Raw genomic sequence first — 11519 nt, forward strand, 5'->3', positions numbered from 1 at the left:
GCTTCTTGGCCACCATTGACCAAGGCCATGCTATTCAAGATGGGCCACCTGTCCCACTATGTTAATGTTCGTGTCTCCCAGGTTGAGGGTGTTGTTCTTGGGATGATTGAGAGGGCCATTGCAGCTGCCTTAGCTCCTATCCAGGCTGAGTTGAGAGAGCTTCGGGAGCTGATTACTGCCCATGTCTTCGCACTGGATGCCCTCACGGTGAGAGTGGAGGCATGTGAGCAGAGGAGGAGTCAGTATGATGATATGACGACCTTGAGAGCTGATACTGCTGGCCTAAGACATGACATGAATGTGCTAAAATTCATGGATCTGTCTATGTTGTTCGGCACGGTGGACCTTCCAGAGGTCCCGAGCACAGAGTTTCCAGCCATTCCTGAGATCCCTCCGGCTACTACGATTGAAAATGCTAGTGTGGCTGATGAGAATGTCGAGTCAGATGCTCTCGAGACTGATGAGCAGGAGCTTGGTTCACGAGACACTGTAGTTTATGATGATTTAGAGGACCTCGAGGGTGCAATGGTGCAGATAGTTGTGGAGGCATCTCTTCGGGATATATCTATAGTGAGCTCTAGTGGAGAAAATGATGGAGTTGGGTACTGATGCGCAAACTGAGGGAGTCACGGATATGCAGAGTTCAGCTCAGGCTTAGCATGATAGGGGGATTTTGACTCTCTTCAGCTTTATGTTTAGACTTTTTATTTCCTTTGCATTTGAGGACAACTGCTAGTTTTGTTTGGTGGGGTGGGGGTATATTCATACCTACCTCTTTTGGGCTCTTTTTATGGATGCTTGTGTGAATGTTTGATTTTATTGGTGACTATTGGTTTTAATGTGAATTTTTGTTTTGACCCAAATTAAAAATTGTTGTCAACTCTTGATATTTGTGAATGTGGATGATCTCTTGCAATTTTGAGTGTCGGTTGTGATCAATATCGATGACTTAAATAGTGCTTTTGATTGAACAATATGTTTGTGCGATTCCAAAGAGGCAAATTTGATTTGCATAAGTCATATGTGAACTCTTAGAATCTCATTGTGACTGGCCGATTGTTGAAATGAATCTTGTGATGATCATTGCACGTGAGTTAAAATTGTAGAGTCTTGTTTGGTGATTGTGTTGAATGACGTGGGCGGTGAGGTTGTAATTGAAAAATACAAAAGTTAATTGAAAAACACATAAATGATCCATTGCATTTTGTAGTAACATATCTACTTAGATTAGCTCCATTATTTTTGGTAAAGTTTTATGGGTCAGGCACTACTTGGGGTAACATTCTTGTAATTTTTTTTTCTTTTAACTTTATATCTTGAAAAGTTGGTGATCTACATTTACAAGTCCTATGGAATGCAAGTATATTCTTGTATTTTGGATTTTGATCTATGCTTTTAAGGCTTAAGCTATTTCCTTTAATAACTAGTCCTTGATCATATAAGGAAATTGTTACAAAGTTTGGATTTTGCTACATTTATCCCTGTTTTGAGTTTGGATAAATGCACTTATTATGTATTCTCCTTTGCAGCCAGCTGATGCTAGTGACAATAATCATAGTGAAACCGACTGAAGCTCCATAAATTGTTGCAGATCCTTTCTTGAGTTTGGGTGCTATTATTTGAAGTTTAAGCATGTTTTTGTAGAGATTTGAAGTTCAAGCAAGTTTTTGTAGTGATATGAAGTTTCTTGTAATCGTAATTGTTGAAGCGAATGGCATGTTTCAATGTAGTCTGTAAAACTAATTGTACACTTTATGGTATACTTTTGTGTTTAAATATTGTGTTATTTCTCAATACGAATATGTCCTTATAAGTTTGACAATGATGTACTTGTTAGTTAATTAATTTATTATTAGTATCTAAACTTGAATAGGCAAATGTTATAAAAAGTTATAATTTCATAAATTGTAGGGGTTTAAGCTCCTGTTAATTTTAATGTAAAATTCATTAATTGTTGGGGTTTTGACTCCCTCGAGTTCACAAATTGTTGGGGTTCTGACTCCTAGAATTTGAAATGCGGTGGGGTTCAAAACTCCCATTAGTAAACCCATGCTAATCATACCAGCGGTTGCCAAGAAATCTCCGTGATTTAATTGTGACACACCTAATTGCAGGAGTTTATTCAACTGTCGTAAGACTAAATTGCAGGGGTTATTGACCGTCACAGTATATAATTATAATCCCCAGAATTTAAGCCTTTTTTTTGTAGTGACTGGTGGGTTATAGTAGGGGCGATCATGACTCGAGAAATACGATTGTAACCCAGAAGAGGCTTAAATTCCTATATGGCTTGAAACATACACCAAAATAATGACTTGAAAAGTTTGTTTAATGTATGATTGAAAATTATTTTAAAATAAATAAGTGTGATAAGTGTATAAAATCAATCTGGAATAATTCACATGCTATTCTTTGCATCTATATATAATGATTTATTGATCTTTCTTTAACATGAATGTTATTGGACATACAAAAAATATTCTTCCGTGTGGAAATTTTTTATACCATAACGTATGATAGAAATTTTCTTGACGAGTCACATTATGTTGAGAATTTTTTTAAAAAAACATCTTCATTGCAACCATGCTGTAACTCCTTTTAATTCAAGTGTTCACTTGTTTCATATTGACTATGTCGTCATCATACAAGTCTAAAACATACTCCAATTTAAATTCAACAATACTAAATTATTTTTTAAAAAATATTAATTCATGTTGTTATCATACAAGTCTAAAACATATTTAGAATTAGTAGTTAACATAGATGAATTTTTTTTCTTCACTGATGTTATATCGTTAGCTAATTCTACCTCAATTTCAAGAATTTGTAAATCTTTCAAGATGGCCTCATATAATGAGATTTTAGATCTAACTTGTCCACTTTAACATCTTTATTGACTAAAGTTTAACATCTATGAACCTGTAAATTTGCTGATCGATGTATTGCATGACCAAATTATATTGGTCTTCTTTTTCGTCGTTTCTTCTCTACTCGGGAGAAAAATTAACATACGATAGAACCAAATGAAAACATTGTAATTAATGAAAGCTATGGTTATTTTTTTTAATTTGACATAAAACATAAGAGAGAAATTCAACGGACCAGAAGATATTTGGTCCCTTCCCTGTTGTTTTTGCTTCAATTTCGGGACCTTAAGGAAAATTACAATGATAATTTCTTTAATCTAATTACAAATATTCAAATCACATGCAAATTTTTGTAAATATTATTAGATATCACACCCTAGGTCAACACACATAAAATTTACCTTATATATTTTTCAAATGAATTCAATCACTATGTATTGATAGTGAAAATGCCAGGTTAAATACATGTACTCATTACTAAAGAAAAGATTAGTAATGTGAAAATTAAGATTGATTACTTGCTGCAACAAAATACATCAATAAAACAAAATTATTTATATTATGTATGTTATTGGTGTCTATAAGTGAAATCCTTTCAAAGTAGACGCTAGATACACAATTACAACATTAATAAAGACATGGTCATTCCTATAATCTAGCTTCAATAATTTCAAAATAAGTTTAAATGTTAGGTTAACTACAAATAAATATTCATAAGAAATGGGATTAGGAATCTAAAAGTAAAACACTAACCACAGTAATAGAGTCAAAATAATGTATATAATCGGTGCATATAAGTTAAATTATGTATGATATTAATGTATGTATATCAATTAAACCCTTCCCAAATTTGAAGATATATAGATACATAATTAAAACAATAATGATGAAAAACATACCTAAAGCTTCTAGTTGTTTCTTAGTTCTCACATTATCTGTCATGTATATGAGTTACACTATATTTATATTATCAATATATAAGTTAATCCTTAACAAATGAAGTGAAGTTAATAATGGTTTTACATCCAGGCTACATGATAGGAATTATAAAGTCAAACAGGTTATAATAGAATAACTACTGAAGTCAAGGGAGTGTCATAATGATCAATGAAGATTGGATAAATTATGAAAATGAAGGCTCAAATTGCATGATTTACCATGGTGAATAAATCATTTAATAAGACTTCTAAGAAGTATATGAGGAAATATTAATGGTGTGTTGTGGTCTATTATAACAAAATAAAAGTTAAAACACTTCTGTATGTTCTAATATTACCAAGAAACTTTTGGACATATTGAAATATGAAGACAATAAGGAGTAATTGCATTAAGACCTAATCCAAAAGAAAGTTTGCAAATATAATTGGCTTACAGTTTTCAATTTACGAACAATAAAATACTCAATCACAAGCCACCATAACATAAACTAAGACTAAAATTATAAGCAAGCATAAGTCAAAAAATGGAACCAATGCCTAAATTGTGTCTGTTTGAATTTGCGATCCACTGCCTTCTAAATCCCGGGGAATCAGCAAGTTGAAGATGGTTCTTCAGGAATACACTTTTCCTTTACCGGAATATAGCTACCCACAACCAGCTGGTAGAGAAATGAAAATCGTTAGCAAGTACATAATATGCACTCACAGATCAGTACAAGGATGACACAAGGCATTGGAGTAGTGAATAGAAAGCATCATGTGATGTGCATGTTGAACACATGTTACCGTTCAACGTGTGAACCCTATCATAAACAAAAGACAACTATTTAAATGAATGATAGAGAGGTGGACTTACTAGCCACTATGTTTCGAGCCATGCACTACTAGTCTATCCAAAAGGAAATGGAGAAACAAATGAATGCAAGGACAAAGGTAGTAAGAAAAGCACCTCTACCCGAGAGGAAGCCTTGAGCATTTCTGCTACAATGCCACAAATATTACTTCCATCGGGCCTAGACAGTAACACACTTAGACCACCTGTTATTCCAAAGCTATCATTATTGTCTAGCAGCAGCATTGAGCCTGATAATGAGATGATGTCATATTGACCCTGCATGTAAAGAATAACAACAAGCTCGATGACCAATTTTCAATAGGTATGCTAGAAGACAATCAATGTACATGCAATGATCACCTTTATCAAATTCAATACATAAGAAGCTTCACGACTTTTGTAATAAATGTACATCCAATTACTTGTGCATAATATATATGATAAATCCAAAAAGGCAAGCCAAATCAACTGGAAAAATAGTATGACAACTCGTTCCAGATTGTTTAGTAATCAAAACTAGCTAAAGCAATATTCTAGCTACTCTTAATTTTTCTATGTCAACAACAAAATCACAAGGTGATATCTAACTACTACTAATTGATATCTCAAGATTAATAATTATGATACATAAAGGAAAAATACTCTTTGTCCTTATAGCAGATGATAGGCTTACACCATCTATTGATGGGTTTATTGTGTTACATCCACTTCAAGTACATTCATCATACCTATAAAAAAGCACTTCTAATATAATGATTCTTTAAAAGGTAATAGAATGAGCTAGAAGGAGTACATCTAAGAGGATATACTCTAACGAATTATTTCTCAAATGTCAGAAGAAATTTTTATGCAAGTGTGTGTGTATATATATAATAAAACATGAAAAAAAATTAATTATCAAATAACACAGCCAACAAACTCAAATAAAATAAAGTATACCATATTTATAGACAAACTAAGCATAAACTACCACACATGCCTCATAATAAAGGCAACATAAAGAGTAAGTGTGTTTAAGTTGAAACTCATACATACCTCATAAGTCACAGTTCCACCACCAATTACAGACTCCCGTAGCTTCACATTACATATGACTCCAGTTGCAGATATAATAGAAAGTGCCCGTGGTCGTGGTCCTTGTTGTAAGAAGGTTATTAGCTTACCTACAACATCCTATGGCCAAAGTAACATTTTTTTTTTATCATTTTGTCAAGTTAACCAAAAAGTTCACAAGAGTGGGACATCGATTAAAGTCATCCTTAAACAACAAGTCTAATTATGGCGTTACACTACATACAACTCCAATTGCAGATATACAAACTACCTATCGTTGTGGTCATTGTTTTGAGAAGGTTATTAGCTTACCTACAATGTCATTTGGACAAGGTAGCAAATTTACATCATTTTTTAAAGTTAACAAAAAAAAATCATTAGAACGGGACATCAATTCAAGTAAGCCTTAAACAAGAAATTTAATTATGGGTAAAATAAAAATGAGATAATGACCATTTCTTAAAAATGAATCCAACAAAAAAAGGTAAATGACTTTCTTCCTTTCTCTCATAAGAAATTTGAAACTCAAGTATCTTGTAGAACAACACAACACATCATAAAATATGCTATAATTGTACAATATACAAGTTGATTAAAGTTTTGTATGTCATACTGTAGATCAATTATCAAAACAAATTTTACCTGCCCACTATGCACCGAGATTAAGTGTCGCGTCCATCTAGCTTCAACTGCATCTGCAATCATAAAAATTCCACTATTATTGTAGGTAAGCTAATAACCTTCTCACTTCCCAAGATTCAAACTACTTGCTTTTGAAAAATTATGACGACATATATACCTAGAGCTTCTTCCTTCTGCTTGTTTCCAGAGCACAACGACCTCCCAAAGGGCTTCTTACCTTGAATCTTGGAAGAAGAAATACCAGTAAAATCACCACCATCACTAGAATCTTCAAAATTCACTACTAAAGGAATTAAAGTAAGTGTATATGAATTCAATCCTTTCTATTTTAAAGGCATACATAATTAAAGAAATAATGAATACATATATACCTAAATTTTGTGGTCGGTTTTTCTCTCCAAATCCTTGGGGCCTCCCACGAGACTTCTTATAGAGATTTTCTGAAGCAGAAGCTCCACGAGATTCAAAAAATTTAGTGGGAGAGAGGCGCAATCCATGAGCAAAAGACTTCCTTGGTGGGCCTCTCTTCTTCTGTTGTTGGGGTTGATGGAAAATGATTTTTGCAGGAAACAAGTAGGAGTTGGTTTGCTCTTGTTGGTGGGTATGGGGTAGGGATGCAACCATTTTTCCATGTCCATGTGGGAGTGAGGGTTGTTCTTGTTTTTTTTGGGGTATCGGTGGTGATTCTTGGAAGTCCATAAGACAAAAAAGAATTATCTGTAAGAAGGTGTTTTCACAGTTTGTTCTAGAGAAAACTTTGTTTAGAGGAAAGAGAAAGAATGTTTAAAAATTTTAGGGTTATATCAATGATTTTATATTTAAGTTAGAGTTTGACCAATACATTTTGAATCAGATTTTGAGTTATTTTCTTCAAATGAGGTGTTAATATCTGGTCAAATAATGACCAATTAAAATCTTTGGTCAAAATAGTAACAAAATAAAAGTTGTGAAGTGTTCAAAATGGTATGTATTGGTCAAACACAAGTAATTGTATCATTTAATATTTTTGATAAGCTTGATGACTCACGTGAACCAATCAGAATGAGGTAACCAAATATTTTTTTCACATGGATTATTAAATATTTTAAAATAGACATTGAAAATCTATCAACAAATGAGGTGTTAATCTGTAACACCTTGGAAAAAGAATGGTTGCATAGTTGACTGTAGGTTCACGTCTACGGGTCCTTCTTACGGATTGTATAAGGTTCTATGGTCCGTAGAAGGGAGTTGTAGAAATGGTCTTACGTATTTTTGGATATTTGGATCTTTGATGTTTTCTATGGACCACCAGGACGGTGTGTAGAAAGTTATACGGTCCATAGGAAATAGTCATTGAAGGGTTCATGATAATGCTCAAATGTCCTCTTTAAAACCAATTAAAAGGAAAAGCGATCGTCGTCAATAAAAATACCCAACTAAGAGTGAGGGTGGAATCCCACAAGAAATGGTGTGCGGTCAAGAATTTAATTAGAGAGTTAACTAGCAATAAATTTCTATGAAGTTGAAATAGCAAATGGGTGGAGAAACTCGCCAGTTTTAACAACACTAATTTTGATACCCAATTGACAATATTGAAATAATTGATGATTCACAAAACTGACTCTGGGGTGCGGGGATCGAATGTTGATTTCACCTGGGATATTGTAGAATTATTCGTTCCAACTAATTAATCACAAATAAGATAGGTCATCATAATGGAAGTTAATATTATTTCGATCTCAAAGCATCCTTGCATAGAATCTCCTTTCGATCTCATCTATATGTTATCCTAAACAACCCAAAACCTAAGATCTGCAATTAAGTACACTAAATTGCAGCTATTGAACATGTTACCCACTTATATTGGTTTCTTTCAAGCCCCAATGTAAGATAGAAACTAAAAATTAGTTGGCCACCTTAATTTATGAATTAATCACTTGGTAATAAGTCAAATTTATGATTAATAGCCATAAAGCAGAGAATTCAACAAATCCACAAAATTGCATCAACACCCAATCCTTCAATCACTCCCTAATAGTTTAGGGCTTTAGCCACAAATTGCAAAGTGTAAATAGATTATACCTTGCATGAAATTAGCCATGGGTAGCATGAAATTGAGCACATAATAGAAAACCAATATCAAATTCAACCTCAAATTACTATATTCAAGCTCACAAATCTAAAAGAACTCAAAACTAAAACTGTTCTTATTCAATTAAAAATGTTTCTCTCTCTAAAATGTTCAGACTGTTTCTCTCAATTTTCGCACACATCTTTCTCTCTCCTCTAGGCTATTTATAGTTTCCCATAATTTTGCCTAAAAATTAACTCAACGTCTCATTCGACGATGTTAGCTAGGACAATCTATACCACACTAACCTGTCTTTTAATTGAAGCAATCAGCTATCAATAGTATCATATTTGTTGGTTTCAGTTCTTCAATCCCAAGTCTGTTAAATACCTTCAGCGACATCAGTTTTATGCTTGCACCAAGATTGCATAAAGCTTTAGAAAATGTGCATGCACCAATGGTGCTTGTAATAGTGAATTCTCCCAGATCATCTCTTTTTAGGACTACATTTTTTTATCATGACATCACTAATAGTTTGCGGTATTTCAATAATTTCATAATCTATCAACTGCTTCTTCATTAGTAACTCCTTCATTTACTTTACATAACTGGGAATTTCGATTAGTGCATCCACCAAAGAGATATTTACCTTCAAATCATTCACTATCCCCAAAATCTTTTGAAACTTCACATTATCATCTTTCTTCCTGTACCATTGAGGAAAGGGAGGAATTATCTTGATTGGAGGTTGAATGGTTGGAGCTATCATGTCACCATCATTATTATTTGACTTCGGATCACTTTCAACCTCATTTACTTATGGTCCATCCCTCTCTTTAGATGCTTCATGATCGGCAACAACCTTTTAGTTACCAATTTTGTCAATCACTGATTCATTTTGCAATATCTTTCCACTTCGAGTTACTATATATGGTTAACACTTGAGTAACATTCAGTGAGCCTTCTTTTACTTGGTCTGCCAATTCTTCCTTTGCAGTTGAAAAATATGCGTGACAAGCTGACCCATATTCTCTTTAAGTAAATTAATGGATGATGGATGATAGTTGAAAACGCCGAGACATCATTTCTCTTCTCTTCTAAGATCATATGAGACCCTTCCACATAATCAAGCATCACGGCTAGCAATTCTTTAGTCTATGTTTTTTCTGGGTTAGTTAAGTCATGAAGTGACACATATCTCCCTCTATCACATTCACTTTTGTCATGCCCTAAAGCTACCCCAGGGCTTAAACACGGGACCTAGGATCACGAATGACCCCAAGCTAACCTTATAGCATATCATTAGCATACTTAAAGATTTAATGAAAAGAAATACTGTGCGGAATCTTGAAACATGATGCAAACTGAAATGATGGGGAATGCCCATTCTAAGTCTGAATATATATAACTGAGTTTAATGACTACTGAAAGATCAAACTCAAACTAAAACTAAATCTAGCTATGTCTGAAATAAATCCTCTAACTAACTAGAGATGTTGTGACATGCCTCAGCTAAATCTAGCGAAAACTGAAGACTAAAAGTAGAAAGATAATCATGTCAATCGTCCTCAAGAATGAACACTCATCACTGATGTTGTTGAACTGGAGATCGAGAACTTATCTATACGTGATCTAAATGCTAGTGACCTGAACCTACATCACGAGAAGAGGTAGCGTAGAGTACGCGTCAATATTTAAAAGGTATTGAGCACGCATGATAGAATAAAACTGAACAATATACATAACTCAACAAAGCATACTGAGCAATGATATAAGATGAACATGATATTTTATACTGAAAATACTGAACATGAACTAACGGAATGCAATGACCAAGTTTATAACATGATGAATCTGAATACTGAAACTGTGACTGGTAATCTGGTCAATGCACTAGAATCTGACTGTGGGATCTACTAATAACCAAAATAAAACCACGTGAGATAAACACGGAGTCCTATGTAGTCATCCCATCAAGAGGACCCAATATACCCTGTCAGAGGTATAGATGCATGATTGGCGTGATCACTATATTGATTCCCATAAAAGGGACTTATAAACCTACGGGGGCACGTAGTTCTTAGACTTCAGGGTGACTGACCCTAGTCAAACTCAATATAAACCCTACTCCCAACTAAATATGTGAAAATTATAACATAACTGAAGTAACTGGATAGTTCAATAATCTGACATGCAATCTTGAAAATGCAACATTTATTTTTGATAGTGAAACTTCGAAATCTGAGGCATGTATATCTATTTATGAATCCTTAATAATGTAATTCATGAACTAAAAGAACTACATAACTAGGGTTCTGAGTTTCATGAAAGAAACTAAGAAACAATATTATGAAACTATGATAATTTGATTCGGAGTATTCTAACAGCTAAATCACAATAATTATCTGAAGTTCTAGAAACCCTAGGTCTATGGCATATTTAGGGAATCAAGATTCTGACTGAAATCTAGGGACCTAATGGGTGAAAGGAACCCACTAGTGAAATCCCACATACCTGGTGACAAATTTTACGGAAAAATATTTCGATTTTGGGGATGTAACTGACGAAACCTTTTTACTTTCTTAGACTAGGGTTGCTCGACTTTTCCTTATGTTTTGCTCTAAGATCGATGAATATTTTGTGAATGATTGATTATGTTAGGTTCTAATTTAGTTTATAGGCTAAAACTGACCAAAACTACATATTTTAGGGGTTAAACGACATAATTTAGGCGTCCAGTGCATTGGGAAAAGACCAAAGATCCTTGACATAAAAGCTGTCGGGGGTTACCAACGGACCATATCGACGGACTGTGGATGGACCGACGGTGGATGATGGTTGGCCGTCGTTTGCTACTGGGAGTTAAAGATTGGGGGTCTGACCAACGGCCCTGGACCATAGGTCGTTGTTTGACCTACATGCCGTTGGTCTTAGCGTGGGTCTACCCCTAGCCAAATTTTTTGGGCTTTCTGGGAAGGGGCTGCAGGTGGCCATCCATGGACCCCACCTCGGTCTGTGGGTTAATCTACGGTCTGTGGGCCAATCTACGGTCCGTCGATGATGCTCGTCGGTGGCACCTACAATTTCTGGGATCTGTTTTCTGGTCTGTCTAGAATACGGGGTGTTTCATT

General features: G+C 34.4%; 1 protein-coding gene across 1 annotated transcript; it reads right to left on the reverse strand.

Annotated features, from left to right (window-relative positions):
• Positions 1 to 4395: 4395 nt before the first annotated feature.
• Positions 4396 to 6959, reverse strand: LOC125842893 (AT-hook motif nuclear-localized protein 10-like). Its single transcript, XM_049522175.1, has 6 exons — positions 6707 to 6959; positions 6493 to 6615; positions 6336 to 6388; positions 5676 to 5813; positions 4755 to 4916; positions 4396 to 4464 (listed from the first exon to the last, which is right to left on the reverse strand). The coding sequence occupies exons 1-6, from the start codon at positions 6957 to 6959 to the stop codon at positions 4396 to 4398; spliced, it is 798 nt and encodes a 265-aa protein (XP_049378132.1).
• Between the last annotated feature and the right edge of the window lie 4560 nt (positions 6960 to 11519).

This window comes from Solanum stenotomum, chromosome 10 (genome assembly GCF_019186545.1).
Source record: "Solanum stenotomum isolate F172 chromosome 10, ASM1918654v1, whole genome shotgun sequence".
NCBI lineage: Eukaryota > Viridiplantae > Streptophyta > Magnoliopsida > Solanales > Solanaceae > Solanum > Solanum stenotomum.

Coding starts and splice junctions, on each gene's coding strand:
- LOC125842893 (XM_049522175.1), bottom strand. CDS start 6,959: ATGGTTGCATCCCTACCCCATACCCACCAACAAGAGCAAACCAACTCC. Junction 6,616..6,706: donor AAACCGACCACAAAATTTAG/GTATATATGTAT, acceptor TTCCTTTAGTAG/TGAATTTTGAAGATTCTAGT. Junction 4,465..4,754: donor AGGCTTCCTCTCGGGTAGAG/GTGCTTTTCTTA, acceptor TTTCTCTACCAG/CTGGTTGTGGGTAGCTATAT.